This window comes from Castor canadensis, chromosome 8 (genome assembly GCF_047511655.1).
Source record: "Castor canadensis chromosome 8, mCasCan1.hap1v2, whole genome shotgun sequence".
Classification (NCBI taxonomy): domain Eukaryota; kingdom Metazoa; phylum Chordata; class Mammalia; order Rodentia; family Castoridae; genus Castor; species Castor canadensis.
In genome coordinates, this window is record NC_133393.1 from 146798111 (window position 1) to 146819946 (window position 21836).

The window sequence follows — 21836 nt, forward strand, 5'->3', positions numbered from 1 at the left end:
TGCCTGAGTATATATAACCAGGAGTCTTGTCATAATTCAGATAAGCAGCTAGTGATTGGATGCACACAGCTAAGGGTAAGTTTATAACACCCAAACCTAAGCAGAGGAAGACCGTGGTAAGTTGGGGATGGTATGATTCGTACAGAGTCCTCATAAGGGCTCTGGAAGAGGACAAAATTGTCCCTATTTTGCACATGGGCTCAGAGAGGTTAGGCAATCAGAACTCTGGTCACATTACTTAATATCAGTAGCAGAGCCTGGACTGGCACCCAGATTTATGTCTTCCTGCTCCGCCCTCTCTCTGTACCCTGAAAGAGAAGAGAAGGTGTGGAACCACTCAGATGGGTTCACAAAGCTGCCATGGGCATGCCAGCCTGCCTATGAGGCAGGTGACCCCAGGGGGAAGGTGGATATTGTGAGTGTCACCATTAAAAATTTAGGAACCAAAGGCAGTAGGAGGGCAGGGGCTCCAAGCCCACCAGTCCTTGTGGCATGGCCTCCTTGAAGCTGGACCTGGAGTGCTGTTGCTAAGGCACAGCACTGTCTTCTGACATTTGGTGGAGCTTTGCTTTCCTGTTTGCCTCATTCCACTTTTCACTGACAGCAGTGTGAGCAGAGGTAATGTGTGGCTTCTTTTTTGTTTTGTTCTGTTTTTGGGTCTGCAGTTTGAACTCAGGGCTTTGCACTTGCAAAGCAGGTGCTCCACCACTTGAACCACACCTCCAGTCCAATGTGTATGGGTTCTTGAGTCCCTGTAGCTGGTGTGAACCCAGGAGTGATCACTTACTCGATTTCTGACCTCAAGATAGGTTTGTTTTGGTTTCCTCCTCAGTAAACTGGAATATGCAGAGTACACACTTTAAAGGTTATTGAAGAATCCTATGAGTTATCACATATAAAGCATTAGAGAAACTACTGGTACTGAGTGATGACTACAGGTGTTTGTCACTGCTATCATTATCTGTCATTACACCTCTCAGTGCATACTCTCATTGTAATCGCATCTCAGGATATTTAGTTGATCAATGTCGTATTGCCTTCTTAAAACAAAGGCCCTCAATCCCTTTGCTTTCTTTTCTTATTTCCCCAGGTAAGGTAATCACAAGAGAATGGAAATTTTCTGTTTTTGTAGGTCCATAGTTGTTTTTGAGATGACTGTGGATCTGGTCCACTGAAAGAGTGGACACCATCGCACACTGCCTGTGGGACTGTTGTTTGTACACTCACTTGCATAATGGTGTTCCATTGGTATGAAGAAATTTAAAGGTTTATTCCCTTGGACCAGTCATTCTACTTCTAGAAACATCTTAAACAATCTGAAACGCAAAGTTTTATGCAAAGATGATGTTCTTAGAATTGTGATGTACAGAAAGGAGTAGAAACAACCATTAGAGAGGGAAGGCAGCCCACAGATGACAAGGACAGGGCTGGCAGGACTCTGTACTGTTATGTGAAAGTCAGCACAACTATCTGCCTTTCTCCTTGCATCCAGAAGAAGAATTTAGGGCAGCCACAAAAATGGAGTGAAAATGACAGCAAAGTTTATTACGAGAAGAGGTCACTTTTAATAACTGAAAGCGGGTCATCTCTAGAGTGAGGACACTATCAGCATTTGGAGTCCCAGGTCCTTCTTTCTTTATGATGCAGCCAATGGGCTTGGTCTTTGTCTTGCAGAAATAAAGTGATTATCTGTGGGAAATTCCCAGCCCCAGGTCCACCTGATGCCTAAGGGTGGACTCTTTTGACCTTAACAGACACTGTTGAGTGTTGGAAAGTTTGATTGCAATGTTTTCCTCTCAGAGAAAATTCATGAAGAATCCTCCATTTTAGGTTCTCCTTACATATCCCCTTCATTCGTGGCTAACTGCTACCTAACAAGATCGTGGTGGGATGAGAATCTTTCAGAAGCAAGGAGGGAGGGGTTCGGGGAATCCACAGTGGCACCAGTGCATTTACCAAGACAGGGATTGGTCTAGGGTACTTCTCAGAAGGAGAGCCGTCCTTCACAGTTAACGTGTGTGGGTGAGTAAATACTTTTGTAAGTTTAAGGCAGTAGAGCACAGTCATTTGAATCAGATGGCTTGGGTCAATCCTGAATCCAGCACTATTGTGCAAATTGGCCACCGCACCTAGCCTTTGTGGTTGTTCCTCTGCTTTAAGATGGGAGTCACAGTTGACCTCATCTCCTGGACTTGTGTGATCTCTTAAGGAGGTGGGAGTCAGAGTCCTGCTTTTCACAGACACTCAAGAAACATCAGCCATTGCCAGGAGTTCACACAGTGCTCCCACCCCCAAGTGACTGCCAGAACATTCCTCCCATTCTTTCTTCTGTGCATATCTTTCTACATTTCCGGTCCTCATCCCATTTCCTTCTCCTCGGACCCTATCAGCACAAGAGGCCTCTGACTGTGCTGGGCTGAGGGCAGAGCAGCTGGAGCAAGATGGCTCACTTTCTTTCCACAGCAGCTGCAGAGCCCAGGGGAAGAGGAACACTGTGGGTTGAGTCTGGCCAGGCCTCTACTGCACCATGGAGGGATGGGCAGGAGACCTGGCCCCTGACTGCTGCCTGGGCTGCAGCTGCCTCGGCTGTAGCTGCCTCTCATTCCTTCCCTCCATGTGCTCTCTCCTCCCTGCAGCCTGGACGCCACCTTCAAGCTTCTCAGAAACCTTCAGAAACACCACTTCAGGCCCCATGGATTCAAGTGCCCTCTCAGGTATGCTATCCTAAAACCGGTTCCCTGACCTGACCTCAATAGTCATTAACATAATGTGAGCATGGTTTTTGAGGAAAGGAAATAAGGTTTATTATCTGTCAGTGGAAGAGTAGGACAAGAAGAGTCATCCTCTTAAAACTCTGTCATCCCACTTCTGAGAGAAAATGTCCCTTTTTAAGGGGAGTTCATTGGCTCAGCTTGAATATGTGGCAAAACACAAGTTCAGAGTGGCTGCTGGTCTTGGTCTCCTGGTGTCTGGTGCCTTATCTCTGAAGCTCTATTTCTTGGCTGACAGATTTACTTCTCTGGAGGTCAAAGAGAGATAAGTGGTAGATTGTGTGGTTTAATTAGTAAAGGGAGTTAACTGTGGACCCTCCAGCATGTAACAAAGAAGGAAGAAATGTCAGTTTAATTAACAAACTGAGTAAACTGGCCAGCATGCAAGCTGGCTACAACTGAAAGTTTTTCCCCTTAAATTTTCTCCAATGTCCATTTATTCCTTCTGTTTCCTTGGAAAGGAGGCACGGCAGTCATCTAACTGCTTCCTGCCTGTGGTTAATTCCTGCACCCAAGTAGAGAGTCAGTGCTCCTTAGCAAAAGCGGCTTTTAACCCTCTGCAACAGGTAGCCATGGTCTTTTCTGGATGTTTCCTTCTTGTGGTCTAGATCTGCACCTGGGAATGACCAGGTGCTCATTTCATCCATACCCTGCCTCCTCTTCTGGGCCCAGTATAACCTCAGGGTAGGGGAAGGCACATAGGCAGGGATGCGAGGGAAGGGAGAGAGAAGGGGATAGGATGTGGGAGGGCATGGAAAGGATCTCCAAAGCAACCTGGAGGTTTCTCTTACCCACTCACCTCCCCCTTCTTCTGGGTTGACCCAGGCCTGGTACCTAAAGGGAGGCTGTTCCTACCAGCTAGATGCTAGAACTGCTGTGTGGTTCAGCAAGAATGAGGCATGATGCCACTGACTGGATTTCACTGTGACCATTGATACCACTCATGTTTCTGACCTAGAGCTCTGCACTTCACCTGTGACAAGAGAAGAGTGTTTCTCCATGTTGTTCTGAGGATCAGATGTGACATGTGTAGGTGGTCCGCACAGGTGTCTGTCAGTTCATAGGTCCCTCTTTGAACACTGGGGTGCAGGAAGAGGGGGGTTCATTCAAGGTAGAAAGTTCTCTCAACACCAGCCCTAAAACTGTGCAGAACATCTGCCAATGGCAAAGCACCTGCTCACAGGTGTGGCTGGCTCAGGCAGGGACTGATTCTACTCATCTCATGGAAAAGAAGAGCTTGAAGGTGACACAATTAGGAAACAGGCTCCACCAGAGACCACGCTCCCACCACCCCACCCATGCCAGCCTCCCTGCAGTCCTGCTCTTTCAGGCCCTTTTCCTACCCTCCCCCAATTGCCCTGTATCCAGGTCAATTTTTCCCAGGAGCCAATGCTGGAGAGTAAATTGTGCCTGGTGGGGTCACATTGAGGAAAAATGGATGGGGAAAATTTGGATACTAGGAACTCCCAGCAGGTCCTGGGTCCAAAGATGCCATTGAAAAGCCACTTCCCCTGAGACATGGAGAGGTCACAAGGATGGAGGTGAGGGTCTGGTCCCCGCTACCTAAAGATCCCCTCCTCTGTGAGGCTCGGATCATCAATCATTAGCACGATCATTTCACTGCATAGAGAAATATTTCCAAATTTAAATAAACCCTACAGGGGAATTTCAGAGTAGAAAGCAGAAATCACAGGAATTTGAAAAAAAAATATGAATCTAGAGAGTAATGTCAAAAATGTTGTCCAGTTGGCCTTGGGTTCAAATTCTGAGTTCTCTGCTTGCTGGCTTTGGGCTGTCCCTTTTCCTATTTGAGTGTCACTTCTTCTGTGAAATAAGAACTCTCTTCCCTTGTGGAGGAGAGTTCAGGGCTCACATTCTCACAGAATGGTCCTCAATACCGACCTGATCATCTGATAACCTCACATCTCTGCAAACGACACAATTTTGGGGTGACTCATGTGGACTGTACTCCTGACCTAAGACCATTTACAGTCAGTCTCACACTATCTCATTTAATGCGAATATTCACTTGTTTCACTGCTGAAACATGAATGCCTGTGGTCACTAGGATTGGAAAGTAATACTCCCACGTGCCCTGTTCCCTTCTAGAAAATTAAACATTCCTCTAACTATAGATTTCAAAATGGCTAAGAGGGAGGATTTGGAATGTTTGGACCCAAAATAATTCTAAATATTTGCAGTGATGACACACCAATTACTCTGAGGAGCAACATGGCACTCTGTAAAAATGTGCAATTACAGAGCTTTTTTTTAAAAAATTGAAAATTCTTGTAAAATATTTTTTAAAGTCTAAAAATTCTGAATTCCCAAACATATCTATGTCCCAGGAATTTTAAGTAAGGTTTTGTACATTTATATTAAAATAATTCACAAAACAATATTCACTCTTACAGTACACTCTTTCGGTGTCAATTCTACTTGCTCTTAAAAATGCTCCCCTTGACCCAATAAATTAATGTCAGAACCTTGTGGTGGGTTGAAGTCACATTCAAAGGTGCAGGTGCACAGTGATTGCCACACAGCAGGCATAGGGTAGACAAAAGCTACCCTTGGGGTTTTCCAACTTCTTGTACCTGACAGGGTCACTTTCTGATTGCTCTTAGCTGAAAAGATTCAGCCCGTGCCTGCTGTATTGGTCTCTGGCTGCCATCACAGAACATCAAGCAGGAAGGCTTGAAAAAAAAGACCTCTATTTCCTCACAGCTCTGGAAACCAGGTCATGATCCAGGCATGGCAGGATTGGTTCTGGTGAGGGTTCTGTTCCTGGTATGCAGATGGGGCCTCCTCATTGTTTCTGCACATGGCCTCCACTATGTGTATGGAGACAGAGAGAGAGAGAGAGAGAGAGAGGGAGAGATCCAGTGTCCCTTGGTCTTATAAGCAGAGAAAGCGTAAGGATTAGGGCCCTACTCTATGACCTCATTTATTTTATTTTATTTTTTTGGTGGCAGATGTGCAGAACCATGATGCTTAATCTCCTTGAACGTGATGCCATTTACACTCTACCACAATGACCTCTGACCTTCTTCATCTTTCCCACTAGATGTTCAAAGCCTCACTAAGGCAATCACTTCATTTATCATGGATGAACTGATCCCAGAGCATGTGCACATCCTGGTGACTGAAGATACAATATGGAACGTGTTCCTGACTGAGGCTAAATTGTCCAGGTGACCTCAAATTAAGAGCTTCCCTTTCTTCCCCATTTCATCCCCCATCTCCCGCCAGCCTGTTGGATGGTGTTACACTCCATCAGTGTGCGTCTCTTCCCTCAGTTCTCTGACCCAAGTGCCAATCATCTCTGGAAACCCCTCTGTGGCACACCCATAATGGTGCTTTACCAGTCTTCTGCATCTGTCAATCCAGTCAAGTTGACCACCTAGATTAACCATCACAGGGCTTTACCCCATGCTGCCTCAACACTGACTTGGAGTGTTCCCTCCAGAAGTCAAGGCCTTCAGTGTCCAGTGTCTCTTGAAGTCAAAAATGATACCAAAACTCCCACCACACATTGCATCATTAAGGTTGAGCATCTTTTATTGAAGTGCTTGGGACCAAAATGTTTCAGATTCTGGACTTTTTCTTATTTCGAAATAGTTACAGATGCATAATGAAATATTTTGTGTCTGGGACACCAGACACAAAATTCATTAATTTCATTTTATACCTTACACACATACACATAGCCTGAAAATAATTTTATGTAATATTTTTAGGCACTTAGCAATTTGACTGTAACCTTCCCTGTGAGATCAGGCATAAGACTTTCCACTTGTGGTAGCATATCAGTGTGCCAAACATTTCAAATTTTGGGTGAGGCATGGGAGATACATGCCTGCAATAACATCTACTTAGGAGGCAGACAGCCAGATGGCAGTTCCAGGTCAGGGTGGGAAAAAAGTTGGTGAGACCCTACCTCAAAAACAAGCTGGGATTCTACTTGGAAAACAATTTCCTATGCTTATATCTCTACATTTTCTATGTTTCTCTGTAGTAGTTTCAAAGTTTCAGGTCTTACATTGAGATCTATGATCCATTTAGAGTTGATTTTTGTACAGGTTGAGAGATAGCAGTCTAATTTCAGTCTTTTGCATGTAGATAACCAGTTTCCCTGCCCCATTTGTTGAAGAGGCTGTCTGTTCTTCAACTGATGTCTTTGACTCTTTTGTCAAAGATCAGTTGACTGTAGCTGTGTGGAATTATTTGTGGATCTTCTATCCTGTTCTATTGGTCTTCATGTCTGATTGTGTGCCTCTACCATGGTGTTTTTCTTACTGTGAATCTGTAGTATAATTTGAAGTCTGGCATTGGGATAGCTCCAGGTTGCTCTTTTTGTTCTGGATTACTCATGCTGTTAAGAGTCTTTTCTGCTTTCATGTGAATTGTAGGATGGATTTTTGCATTTCTGCGAAATTGGCATTGGGACTTTGATGGGTAGACATTGCTTGAATCTGTAATTTGCTTTTGATAGTATAACTATTTGCATGATGTTATTTCTGCAAACTCATGAACATGGGAGGTTTTATGGAACTGTTGATGGGAATATAAACTAGTGTAGCCACTATGGAAATCAGAATAAAGTTTCCTCAAAGAGCTGAAAATCGACTTAATTTATAACCCTACTATACCACTCTTTGAAAAATATGCAAAGGAATGTAAATTGATATACAAAGAAAGATACTGCACACCCATATTTATTGTAGCTGTGTTCACATAGCCAAGCTGTGGAGTCATTGAAGGTATAGAAAAACTGATGAATGGGTAAGGAAAATATATTTTATAAATATGTCTATATACAAATAAATATTTACACATTATATGTATGTATATATACATATACACCATAAAATATTTACTAATCCATAAAGAAAAATGAAATTATACCATTTGTAGGAAGATGGAGACCATAATGCTGAGTGAGATAAGCCAAACTCCAAAAGCTAAATATCACATGTTCTCTTTCATTTGTGGAACCTAGACCTGAAATCATGAAGATGATGATAATGACAATAATGGGACATGAATGTGAAAGGGGAACTGTCCTGTGGAGGATCAGGGGACTAGACAGGGGGAAAGGATACTGAGGGGTGAAGAGGATTGAAATATGCCATGTGTATGTAGTGAATCCCACCCATCATGGTTTGGGGGAATGGGAAAATGAGGGAGGGGATAAAGTTGCTCAAAATGCACTGTATACACATGTGGAATTATTGCAATGATATCCTCTTGTATTATTAATTATTGTATACTGACAGAAAAGTAAAATGAAATTATAAAAAAACAAAATGGGCCTGGTGGTGCATAACTGTGGTCCTAACTACTAGAGAGGTGGATACGGGAGGTCAGAAATGATGCCAAAACACCCACTACTTGTGAAAGTCCTAGGGTGGCCCAGGTAAAGTTAGTAGGAAATCTTATCTGAAACAAACTGAAAGGAAAAGGACTGGGAGCCCAGCTCAAGTGGTAGAGCATGTGACTAGCAAGCTACAGGTCCTGAGTTCTACCTCAAATACTGAAAAAAATTTAGATTTTGAGGCGCTTCAGGTTTAGGAATTTTGAATTAGAGATGCTCAACCTGTGTGGTCTTGTGGCCACAGTCTCCAGGCAAACACAGACTTTCCTAGAAGGTAGGACATTCAAGGGTCTACAGACCTCTCCCCAGCTGCCGAGTGCAAAGGGAAGGCTTCTCTTTGGGTTATGTTAATTCTTCACTACATCTTGATATTCTATGAACTAAGGCATTTTTTGTGCTCCAATTAGTCTTTTTGTTCAACTACAGAATTTCCTATCAACAAATACCTTGGTATCATGGCATTACTCTTGAGAGAGAAGGTGTTTCTATCAAATGCCACACATTAAAGAGCATCTTAAGATGACTGTACTCATCAATCCTTTACTAAGGACCATAAAATATCTATGATGTACCAAGCATGTACCTCTTCAAAAGAAAAATTCTGTGCACTTGTAAATTCCTTTTCACTTGATTTATAGTGCAAGCTGTGTGATTAGTGCAGAGTGGATCTTATGCAGCCCATGTTACAGATAAGCAAACTTCCTTAATCACTTGACCTTTGCTGTTACAGGGAAGAGACTGATGAGCTGCGTCAAGCTCTGAAGAAGCTCACGACAGGCATGACCTCAGAGGAAAAAGAGAGGCTACAGAAAGACCTGCAGAATGTGAAGAGGTTTTGGAATGAGTTTCCTCGGGTGAAAAGGGAGGTTGAAGAGTGCATAAGAAAACTTCATGACCTTGCAGAAGAGGTCGACAAGGTGGATAGGGGCTGCACCATCTCCAACGTGGTGGCCAGCTCCACTGGTGCTGCCTCTGGAGTCATAACCATCCTTGGCTTTGCTCTGGCACTCGTGACAGCAGGGACAAGTCTGGCACTATCAGCAGGTGGAATGGCGCTGGGGGCTGTGTCTACTGCAACAAGTGTTACCAGTACCATAGTAGAGGAAACAAAAATGTCATTGGCCAAAGCTGAAGCCCACCGCTTGGTGTCAACCAGCATGGACATATTGAAGGAGGTTGAAAGGATTATGTTTCAGTGCGTACCCAAAGTTGCATTTGGACTCGATGATTTGAAAGCATACTGGAGTGACCTTGGGAGAACCGTCCATGCCATCAAAAAAGCCAGAGCCGATCCTCGCTTAGTACGTGAAGCCAGGCACTTGATGATCACTGGGACAACATCAGCCCTAAGTCCTGAGAGGGTGCAAAGAACTTTTGGAGGCACTCTGCTGACAAAGACCAGACTGGCCCTGCTCAGGGGTGGAATCTTTACAGGTATCTCCCTTTTGATAAATGTATACAGCCTTGTGAAAGACTCAATGCATTTGTACAAGGGGAAAGAAGCAGAGTTGGCTAAAGAGCTGCGGCGGGTGGCTCAGGAATTGGAGAAGAAGTTGAAGGAGCTTGTCCAGTTCAAGAGGACTTTGCAATCAGACCCTACCCAGGGACAGCTTCCTCCTCCCTAGCTGTGTGAAGTTCAGGGGAGATGTGCTACCCAGGGAGTCCACTCACAGAGGCATTTTATTTGAGGGGACAGAGGGTGAGTTCAAGTCTATGGAACTGAATGCTAAGGAGCTTGACATTTTTGTGGCTGAGCACAGCAAGGGTAAAACAGATAGTAACTGGGTCAAAGAGAAATAAGGGACATGAGGAGACAAGAGAGTGTGGGAATGGGAAGAAACAGTTTATTTTGGACTAAAGAACACAATGGAGGTGTGGATAGAGAGGAGTCTGCAGTAACAAGCAGTGACGTGGTCTAAAAAGTAATGAGGTAAAAGCGGAGAGAGCCAGAGTCAGTTGATGGAATTGGGAGAAGATACGGTGACTCCTCCACTGACCCCCACCCCATTGTCTGATGTCCCAGCACAAATAAAGTCTATCCCTGGTCTCCAGCCCTGTGTCTGCAGTATCACCTTCCTCTCATCTTAGTCAGCAGTGACTTCTTGACTATTCCCATGGTGATGATGGTGATTGAAGGAAGACGATGATGAGGGTGGTGGTAACAGTCAAGTGGGTGGAACACAAAAAGTGTCCTGGTTGTACTGAGGGACCAATGAAATCTCAATGAAACTCCAGATGTTGAGTTGAAATAGTCATTTATATATGGGAGGCCAACAGATTTGAGGAACAGGTCAGGAAGTTGTTGGTGTGTAGAGGTCGCTAGCGATGAGTCAAGAGATACAGCTTCTGTTTCCTCATCAGCTGGACAAGAGGACATCTCATATCCACATTGCTCTTCTTATCTTGGTTCTATATACTTTGATTCAATAAATATTAAGTGATGATTCTGGGGGAAATGGAAATTGGGTGTGAAAGAACCCACTGACACAGGCAGAAGTGACCTGTTACCTAAGAAGGGGCAGAAAGAAGTAGAATTGCAGAGTGTTTCTTTTGGGGAACCTAAGGAGGAAAGTACAGAAGCAGCAAGACTGGTGGCTCCTCACTAAGGTCTGAGAGACGGGGCTAAAGTGCCTTCCATCTAAATCAAACCATACTTGATTTTATCTCAAGGTAACACCAAAGGTGTCAAGCACCTTCCTAGTGCTGACAGCGCCAGAGTCAGTTGTAAAGACCACACGTCACTCTAGTTGTTGTGCTCATGTAGGGTGAGCTGGAAATCCATGTGGAGTAAACAGGCCAGGGTCCCTCAGGGGCAGTCATGGTGGTTATGATCAAGATGGCTGTGGTGAGGTCAAGCTAGATCCCTACCCTGACACATTGAGCCCTTGTTGTGTGGGCTGATTGGCTCACCTGTGCACCAGATGCTCAACTTGGAATCCTCACGAATCATTTCTCATGGGCAAGTCATCCATTGCCTTCCTGCTCACTCTCTCACAGCCACCACTTCCCCCCAGTGTCCAGCACCTGCAGGCCCCACTGGAACACTGGGTGAAGCTCCTTCATGTCTGGCTCAGGCTGAGCAGAGGTCCCCTTCTCACCCAGAAGCCAGGGTACAGCATTAACCAGGGTCAGAAGAGCCTGTGTGAGGTGTGCTCAAGGGTCAGCAGCTCAGGGACAAAGAGAGCCATACAAGAAATGTCCACATTCAAGCTGCCCCGTGTTTCTCCTAGACTTCTGGAAGGGCTTCCAGAATGTTTTTTCCTTGTGGCTCTGCTCCAGTCCCTGCCCATTCTCCACACAGGGCCACGTTGACCCTTCAGAATAGAGATTTGGTTAAGTACCTCCTATCAGCTGTTTCATGGCTGCCTATTGTTAGGGTGAATAATAAAGCCAGCCATGTTAGGACACTCTGTCAGGTGGCTTACTGACCCTGAAAACTGACCAAGGGACAGTTATTAACATTTATCTCTAGGTGAGGGCCAAGACTGTTGAGCAGATGAGTGACCTAACTAAGCTAAGGAAGCTTATCTTCCTTAGTTGCCCAGAAACAGCATTCTTAGTGACCCTCAAGAAAATTTTCCCACCCAGTGACCTTCCTGGTACCTTTCCACCAGCTCCCCCTACATCTACCCTAAGCCTCTACGTGGCAGTGGGCTCTAGCTCTCTTGCTGGAAACCCCTCCTCAGGCTCTCTTTCCCAATTAAAGTCTGTGCTGGTGTTGAGCCACCTCCCACCTGTCCTCCCATGCCTCTCGTCTGTGCCAAAACCAGGCATGGGCATGCAGGTTCAACTCTGAGCTCTCCGCTCTTGCAACCTGGGAAGCAGTTGGCAGCAGCAACTTGGGCTGAGCTAACTCCTGGACCCTGAGTAGAGACTAGGCTCGTCCTCCCCTGTCCTCTGCTGCCTCTCCCTCCTTTTTGCCACCTGTTAGGGGGAAGGGGTCTGGTCCTAACACGGCTGGCCTTACTGTTCACTCTAACAATGGGAAGCCATGGAACAGTTAGTTGATAGCAGGTACTTAATCTCTCCCAGCCTTTTCTTCCTTTCTTTGATGGCTCTATCAGGGAGCACCCCCTCCATTGCTGGACCCTCATCCAACACTGGCCTTTGGTTTTGGTGAGTTTCCCCTTTTCCAGGATTCTCTTTCACTGCCTGTCTTATTGTGGACATCCTACTGTGGACCCTGATGACATGTCAGCACCAGGTGAGAAGCTCCCTCTGTCCACCAACTGGTTGGGCTCACCAGTTATTTCTGAGGATGCTTAGGAAATATGAGGGTGTATCATAGATTATCAGTTGGTAGTGAGGATGGTCCTATCCTTTGATACCTCTGTCCTACCAGGTAGGACCATTGTGGGGAATTCCTCACCACCTTTTGCACAAAAATGGGTCAGAAAGCTCCGAGGGACAGTCCGCTGGGATGTTTCCTTCAAAATCCCCAGACCCTGGGTCTCACAGAAATCATTAAGCCTAAATGGTTGATTTTCTACTGTAACACATTGTCGCCCCAATATAAATTGGAAAATAATAACCGTTGACCTGAACAGGACACTTTCAATTTCCAAATTCAGTGTGATCTCAAAAACTTGCTCCAACTCTATGGAAAATGGCCCAAGGCCCCCCTGTATCTAGGCCTTTGTTTATCTTCACTCTTTCTAAAGAAAAGTCCCCCTCGAGTTTCTCTGTCTTCCATTAAAAACCTCTCTTCCTCCTCTGACTTTATCCCAGCTCTATGTCATCTTTTCTCACAAGGTATAAAAAGGGTTTAATTTTAAAACTCTTCTCACTAAATCTCTCTCAGCAATGGATGGAGGTTTCTTTCATCCCTCCTGCTCCATATCCTACTCCTGGTTCCTCTTGGACTGGCCTTCTGTGTGAGAACACCACGGCATGTCTTGAGTCATATGACAAGTCTCCTTTCTCTGCCTTCACCATGCCTCTTTATTTGGTGTTTAGGGTGACTGGTTGGACCTGGCATGTAACATTCCAGGAGTTTGGGCTTTGGGTCCAGAACTCCAGTTTTGGCTACTTTTGCCATTTGTCCAACAAATATTTTGGATCCCTTATTCAGAGGCTTCTTTGAACTTAAAAATCTTGTACTAGTAACTGGTTAAAAAAATAAAGTAACAAAACCCCCAAAATGTTTGTGTTCAAGATCTCCATTGTAAATAGCTTAAGAGTAAAAAGCACAATTTCCATCTTGCCCCCTAGGAAAAATTCTAGTCTACTAAAAAGAAAAAGACAATGTCCAATAGAGTGCTCTCAAAATTGATGTAATTGTTTTGTGTGTCATTCTGTGGATTTTGTCTGTGTCTGTTTTTGTATGTCTATGACAATTGGCTTTTTAGAGGCTAAAATCTGATTGCCATGGCAACAGTCTTATTGGAGACTGAAAATGACTTTTCCAGCATCAACTCTTGGTTCAGCCGTCAAGCCTGGCAAAATGAGTCCTAAAAAGAACATGAAACACATCTCGCTCTGCTCCTGAAATTTTGAGAAATTACTGACCAATGAACATGTGGCACTAAATTAATTTGTACATGTTCTTGAGTTCATGAAACTATGTGCCCTTAAGTTGACAGACATGGTATGCCTTATTTAAAACTTTTTTCACGAGAATTCCAACATGGCGGCTAGAGGTAGGAAGCAGAAAGCGAGCCTCCTATAGTGAAATCTTGGAGAGACGCTGGAGACACACTTTGCAGGCATAATCACCGAGAAAAGGCATAACTTTGACTCCTCCGCATCTCCAGCCAGCGCAGAGAATCTCCACTTCACGTTAAACGGAGAACCGAGGAGGCCCCCGGGCCGCCAGTGGCCGGCGCCCATACGGCTTGGGAAGACGCGGACCAGGTGAGCTTCGCGGTACCGCGGTTCCCCACAGACAAGCCTGGGCCAGAGCAGCATAGCCCCCTGGACAGACTGACCTCCACCCGGGAAAAAAAGAGAAACTGAGTACTAAGCAATAAGAACAGTTAAGACACGCTGGAAAGAGGGTGGGGCGCCCTGAGCGCTGAAGATTGGGGGAAGGGAACCCTTCCCGGGATTGTAAATAAACGAGCCGGGCGGGCCGGAGAGGCTCTGGCGGGAGCGGGACGCTTGTGAGAGGAGGGAAGACCCGCTTCCCACGTGAACTGTAAATAAACACGCAGGCCTGACAACACGGGGCAGTGTCGCCTTTCCCAGTGCTTGGAAAGGGAAAAGCCTGTAGCAGAGGCCCCCCTCCCCCACACAGGAGAACTCTGAGCAAACAAAGCCTGTGGGACCAGGTGAGTGCTAAGCTCACCCCAGAGATCTGCATAAATAACGCCGCCAGCTACAGGCTGAGAGCAGCAGGCAGGCAAGCCACAGTTGCAGATACCACTCTCAGAACTGCCTCCAGACGCTTTTTTTTCTTTTTCTCCCTACCTTTGATGAGAGAACAACCGAATTACACCTGCAAGCTGAAAAACTTACTGAAACTGTATTGCATTTGAACTGGGGACACTTGGTGGGGCTTTTTTTTTTTCTTCTGTGTGTGTGTCAGTGTAGTTTTGTTCTACTTTATGCATCCCCTTTGATGAGACAACTACAGAACAACATCTGAGGCACCAACTCCAGGACTGGAGATTGAGACGGACATCCAAATTAATAAGACTGAAATTGCATTGCATATAAACTTGGAAGTTTTTTGGTTTTTTTTTTTTTTTTAATTTTCTGTTTTCCATTTTATTTTAATTCATTTTTATAAATAGATATTACTTTCATATACTTATTTTTTATTTTTTTATCTTTGATTTTTCAATCCTCTCTCTTCTGTCACTCTATTGTCTGTTCAGCTTACTGTCGATTAGTACACTAACACTCCCTGTTTATACCTTTGAAACTCTCTTGTCTGATACCTTGTTCTGCTTTCTCCCTCTTGTCTGTATATTTGTTTTCCCCTTTTCTTTAACTTCTTGCTTTCCATCTCAGCTCACTCTTCCATTCTCAATATTACCATTGTTATTATTACAAGCTAGAAAATACTTAATTACACACAGTACAGGGACAGTAACAACACCAAGGACAATGACAGGAAGACAGAAAAAACAAGGAAACCAGTTTCCCCACAGCAAAAAATTAGTACAGGAACCAGAGGGGAATGAAGAGAACAGATACTCAGAGCCAGACTCCAACAAAATGAAGATAAACTATGCCAAAGAACCCAATGAAGCCCACAAGAATAATTTAAAAGAAGACATACTACAAGTACTCAATGAGAATTTTATAGAGATGATACTGGATAGGGTCAACCAAAATGTACAGGAGACACTCAAGAAATTCCAAGACAATAAAAATAGAGAATTTGAAAAAGCAAAAGAAGAAATAAAGGAAACCATAGAAGCACTGTATAAACACCAAAGTGAAAGAGAGAACACAATGAATAAATGGATAAATGAACTCAGGACAAAAATAGACAACAATAAAGAAGAAAACTGCCAGGATATGGAAAACCTCAGAAAAAAGAACGAAACAGAACTGAAAAACAAAACGGAAGGCCAATCCAGCAGAATAGAACAAACAGAAGACAGAATCTCAGAACTTGAAGATGAAATGGTAATTAAAGGAAAAACTGAAGAACTATTAATTAAACAACTCAAGACCTGTGAAAAGAAAATGCAAGAACTCACTGACTCCATCAAAAGACCAAACTTGAGAATCATGGGCATCGAAGAAGGAGAAGAGGTGCAAGCGAAGGGACTGCGTAATATATTCAACAAAATAATAACGGAAAATTTCCCAAATCTAGAGAAAGATACTCCCATACAAATGCAAGAGGCCTCCAGGACACCAAACAGACCAGATCAAAATAGAACTACTCCACGACATATCATCATTAAAACAACAAGTTCAGAAACTAAGGAAAGAATATTGAAGGCTGTAAGAGAGAAAAAACAAGTAACATACAAAGGTAAACCCATCAAAATCACAGCAGACTTCTCAACAGAAATATTAAAAGCAAGAAGAGCGTGGGGTGAGATCTTCCGGGCACTGAATGAAAATAACTTCAACCCCAGGATACTCTACCCAGCAAAGCTATCATTCAAAATAGATGGAGCAATAAAAGTCTTCCATGATAAGCAGAAACTAAAACAATATGTGACCACAAAGACACCATTACAAAAGATTCTGCAAGGGATCCTGCACACAGAAAGTGACACCCAACTTAACCATGAAAAGGCAGGCAGCACCAAACCACAGGATAAGAAAAAGCAAGACATTAGAGAGTAACATCAAGTTAGGTACACACAATCAAACCTTCAAACAACTAAGATAACTAAATGGCAGGAATCACCACATACCTATCAGTACTAACACTTAATGTTAATGGACTTAATTCACCCATCAAAAGACACCATTTGACAAAATGGATTAAAAAAGAAGATCCAACAATTTGTTGCTTACAGGAGACTCATCTCACCGACAGAAATAAGCATATGCTTAGGATGAAAGGCTGGAAGAAGATTTACCAAGCCAATGGCCCCCGAAAACAAGCAGGAGTAGCAATACTTATCTCAGACAAAGTAGACTTCAAACCTACATTGATCAAACGAGTTAAAGAAGGACATTCCATACTAATAAAAGGGGAAATAGACCAAAAGGAAATAATAATCATCAATCTGTACGCACCCAATGTCAACGCACCCAATTTCATCAAACATACCCTGAAAGACCTAAAAGCATATATAAACGCCAACACAGTGGTTGTGGGAGACTTTAACACTCCATTATCATCAATAGATAGGTCATCCAAACAAAAACTCAACAAAGAAATCCAAGATCTAAAATATGCAATAGATCAAGTGGACCTAGTAGATGTCTACAGAACATTTCATCCAACCTCTACACAATATACATTCTTCTCAGCAGCCCATGGAACCTTCTCCAAAATAGATCATATCCTAGGGCACAAAGCAAGCCTCAGCAAATATATGAAAATAGAAATAATACCATGCATACTATCTGACCACAATGCAGTAAAAGTAGAACTCAACAACAAAAGTAAAGACAAAAAACATGCAAACAGCTGGAAACTAAATAACTCATTACTTAATGAAGAATGGATCATCGATGCAATAAAAGAGGAAATTAAAAAGTTCCTAGAAGTCAATGAAAATGAAAACACAACCTACCGGAACCTATGGGACACAGCTAAGGCAGTCTTGAGAGGAAAGTTTATAGCCATGAGTGCATATATTAAAAAGATTGAAAGATCCCAAATCAATGACCTAATGATACATCTCAAACTCCTAGAAAAACAAGAACAAGCAAATCCCAAAACAAATAGGAGAGAAATAATAAAAATAAGAGCTGAAATCAACGAAATAGAAACCAAAAAAACCATACAAAGAATTAATGAAACAAAAAGTTGGTTCTTTGAAAAAACAAACAAGATCGATAGACCCCTGGCAAACCTGACTAAAATGAGGAGAGAAAAAACCCAAATTAGTAGAATCAGGAATGCAAAAGGGGAGATAACAACAAACACCATGGAAGTCCAGGAAATCATCAGAGACTACTTTGAGAACCTATATTCAAATAAATTTGAAAATCTAAAAGAAATGGACAGATTTCTAGATACATATGATCATCCAAAACTGAACCAAGAGGAAATTAATCACCTGAATAGACCTATAACACAAAATGAAATTGAAGCAGCAATCAAGAGTCTCCCCAAAAAGAAAAGTCCAGGACCTGATGGATTCTCTGCTGAATTCTATCAGACCTTTAAAGAAGAACTGATACCAACCCTCCTTAAACTGTTCCACGAAATAGAAAGGGAAGGAAAACTGCCAAACACATTTTATGAAGCCAGTATTACACTTATCCCAAAACCAGGCAAAGACACCTCCAAAAAGGAGAACTATAGGCCAATCTCCTTAATGAACATTGATGCAAAAATCCTCAACAAAATAATGGCAAATCGAATTCAGCAACACATCAAAAAGATTATTCACCACGACCAGGTAGGCTTCATCCCAGGGATGCAGGGGTGGTTCAACATACAAAAATCAATAAACGTAATAAACCACATTAACAGAAGCAAAGACAAAAACCACTTGATCATCTCAATAGATGCAGAAAAAGCCTTTGATAAGATCCAACATCATTTCATGATAAAAGCTCTAAGAAAACTAGGAATAGAAGGAAAGTTCCTCAACATTATAAAAGCTATATATGACAAACCTACAGCCAGCATTATACTTAACGGAGAAAAATTAAAACCATTCCCTCTAAAATCAGGAACCAGACAAGGATGCCCACTATCTCCACTCCTATTCAACATAGTACTAGAATTCCTAGCCAGAGCAATTAGGCAAGAAGAAGGAATAAAAGGAATACAAATAGGTAAAGAAACTGTCAAAATATCCCTATTTGCAGACGACATGATCCTATACCTTAAAGACCCAAAAAACTCTACTCAGAAGCTTCTAGACATCATCAATAGCTATAGCAAGGTAGCAGGATATAAAATCAACATAGAAAAATCATTAGCATTTCTATACACTAACAATGAGCAAACGGAAAAAGAATGTATGAAAACAATTCCATTTACAATAGCCTCAAAAAAAATCAAATACCTAGGTGTAAACCTAACAAAAGATGTGAAAGACCTCTACAAGGAAAACTATACACTTCTGAAGAAAGAGATTGAGGAAGACTATAGAAAGTAGAGAGATCTCCCATGCTCATGGATTGGTAGAATCAACATAGTAAAAATGTCGATACTCCCCAAAGTAATCTACATGTTTAATGCAATTCCCATCAAAATTCCAATGACATTCATTAAAGAGATTGAAAATCTACTGTGAAATTTATATGGAAACATAAGAGGCCACGAATAGCCAAGGCAATACTCAGTCAAAAGAACAATGCAGGAGATATCACAATACCTGACTTCAAACTATATTACAAAGCAACAACAATAAAAACAGCATGGTACTGGCACAAAAACAGACATGAAGACCAGTGGAACAGAATAGAGGATCCAGATATGAAGCCACACAACTATGAGCAACTTATCTTTGACAAAGGAGCTAAAAATATATGATGGAGAAATAGCAGCCTCTTCAACAAAAACTGCTGGGAAAACTGGTTAGCAGTCTGCAAAAAACTGAAACTAGATCCATGTATATCACCCTATACCAAGATTAACTCAAAATGGATCAAGGATCTTAATATCAGACCCCAAACTCTTAAGTTGATACAAGAAAGAGTAGGAAATACTCTGGAGTTAGTAGGTATAGGTAAGAACTTTCTCAATGAAACCCCAGCAGCACAGCAACTAAGAGATAGCATAGATAAATGGGACCTCATAAAACTAAAAAGCTTCTGTTCATCAAAAGAAATGGTCTCTAAACTGAAGAGAACACCCACAGAGTGGGAGAAAATATTTGCCAATTATACATCAGACAAAGGACTGATAACCAGAATATACAGGGAACTTAAAAAACTAAATTCTCCCAAAACTAATGAACCAATAAAGAAATGGGCATGTGAACTAAACAGAACTTTCTCAAAAGAAGAAATTCAAATGGCCAGAAAACACATGAAAAAATGCTCACCATCTCTAGCAATAAAGGAAATGCAAATTAAAACCACACTAAGATTCCACCTCACCCCTGTTAGAATAGCCATCATCAGCAACACCACCAACAACAGGTGTTGGCGAGGATGCGGGGAAAAAGGAACCCTCTTACACTGTTGGTGGGAATGTAAACTAGTACAACCACTCTGGAAAAAAATTTGGAGGCTACTTAAAAAGCTGGACATCGATCTACCATTTGATCCAGCAATACCACTCTTGGGGATATACCCAAAAGACTGTTACTCCAGAGGCACCTGCACATCCATGTTTATTGCGGCACTATTCACAATAGCCAAGTTATGGAAACAGCCAAGATGCCCCAGCACTGACGAATGGATTAAGAAAATGTGTTATCTATACACAATGGAATTTTATGCAGCCATGAAGAAGAACGAAATGTTATCATTCGCTGGTAAATGCATGGAATTGGAGAACATCATTCTGAGTGAGGTTAGCCTGGCCCAAAAGACCAAAAATCGTATGTTCTCCCTCATATGCAGACATTAGATCAAGGGCAAACACAACAAGGGGATTGGACTATGAGCACATGATAAAAGCGAGAGCACACAAGGGAGGGGTGAGGATAGGTAAGACACCTAAAAAACTAGCTAGCATTTGTTGCCCTTAACGCAGAGAAACTAAAGCAGATACCTTAAAGCAACTGAGGCCAATAGGAAAAGGAGACCAGGAACTAGAGAAAAGGTTAGATTAAAAAGAATTAACCTAGAAGGTAACACCCACGCACAGGAAATCAATGTGAGTCAATGCCCTGTATAGCTATCCTTATCTCAACCAGCAAAACCCCTTGTTCCTTCCTATTATTGCTTATACTCTCTCTACAACAAAATTAGAGATAAGGGCAAAATAGTTTCTGCTGGGTATTGGGGGGGGGAGCGGGAGGGGGCGGAGTGGGTGGTAAGGGAGGGGGTGGGGGCAGGGGGGAGAAATGAACCAAGCCTTGTATGCACATATGAATAATAGAAGAAAAATGAAAAAAAAAAAAAGAAAGAGATCGTGGAACACTACAAAAGGTGGAAAGATTTACTGTGCTCATGGATTGGTAGAATCAACATAGTAAAAATGGCTGTCCTACCAAAAGCAATCTACATGTTCAATGCAATTCCCATCAAAATCCCAATGACATTCATAACCAAGATTGAAAAATCTACCCTAAACTTCATTTGGGAAACACAAGAGACCACGAATAGCCAAGGCAATACTCAGCCAAAAGAACAATGCTGGACATATCACAATACCCGACTTCAAACTATATTATAAAGCAATAGCAACAAAAATAGCATGGTACTGGCACAAAAAGAGATATGAAGACCAGTGGAACAGAATAGAGGACCCAGATAGGAATCCACACAGCTACGCCCACCTTATTTTTGATAAAGGTGCCAAAAATATACAACAGAGAAAAGACAGCCTCTTCAACAAATGTTGTTGGGAAAAGTGGTTATCCATCTGCAAGAAACTGAAACTAGATCCATGTTTATCACCCTGTACTAGTATCTACTCAAAATGGATCAAGAACCTTAATATCAGACCTGAAACTCTGAAGTTAGTACAGGAAAGAGCAGGAAACACTCTGGAATTAATAGGTATAGGCAAGGACTTCCTCAATAGAACTCCAGCAACTCAGCAACTAAGAGAAAGAATGGACAAATGGGACTTCATAAAACTAAAAAGCTTCTGCACAACAAAAGAAATGGTCTCTAAACTGAAGAGACCACCCACAGAGTGGGAGAAAATATTTGCCAGCTACACATCAGACAAAGGACTGATAACCAGAATATACAGGGAACTTAAAAAACTAAACTCTCCCAAAATCAATAAACCAATAAAGAAATGGGCATGTGAACTAAACAGAACTTTCTCAAAAGAAGAAATTCAAATGGCCAAAAACCACATGAAAAAATGCTCACCATCTCTAGCCATCAAGGAAATGCAAATCAAAACCACTTTAAGATTCTACCTCACTCCTGTTAGAATAGCCATCATCAGCAACACCACCAATAACAGGTGTTGTCGAGGATGCGGGGAAAAAAGGAACCTTTGTACACTGCTGGTGGGAATG

At 42.6% G+C, this 21836-nt stretch overlaps 1 protein-coding gene across 3 annotated transcripts; it reads left to right on the plus strand.

The window, feature by feature from the left end:
* The first annotated feature begins 1899 nt into the window (after positions 1–1899).
* Positions 1900–10758, plus strand: LOC141425838 (apolipoprotein L3-like). Of its 3 annotated transcripts, XM_074084399.1 has the most exons (4): positions 1903–2494; positions 2637–2714; positions 5836–5962; positions 8876–10758. In XM_074084399.1, exons 2-4 carry the CDS (start codon positions 2693–2695, stop codon positions 9768–9770), a joined length of 1044 nt encoding a protein of 347 aa, XP_073940500.1. In that variant the 5' UTR covers positions 1903–2494; positions 2637–2692; the 3' UTR covers positions 9771–10758. The 3 variants fall into 3 exon arrangements, with proteins under 3 accessions (XP_073940501.1, XP_073940500.1, XP_073940499.1); XM_074084400.1 differs by lacking the exon at positions 5836–5962 and having other exon boundaries at positions 1900–2494; XM_074084398.1 differs by having other exon boundaries at positions 1903–2714.
* The last annotated feature ends 11078 nt before the right edge of the window (positions 10759–21836 follow it).

What these genes read in the sequence shown, in the direction of transcription:
- LOC141425838 (XM_074084398.1), top strand. Translation starts at nt 2,528, where the DNA reads ATGGAGGGATGGGCAGGAGACCTGGCCCCTGACTGCTGCCTGGGCTGC. An exon ending in GGATTCAAGTGCCCTCTCAG is followed by an intron (nt 2,715 to 5,835) that starts GTATGCTATCCT and finishes CTTTCCCACTAG; the next exon opens with ATGTTCAAAGCCTCACTAAG. An exon ending in ACTGAGGCTAAATTGTCCAG is followed by an intron (nt 5,963 to 8,875) that starts GTGACCTCAAAT and finishes TTGCTGTTACAG; the next exon opens with GGAAGAGACTGATGAGCTGC.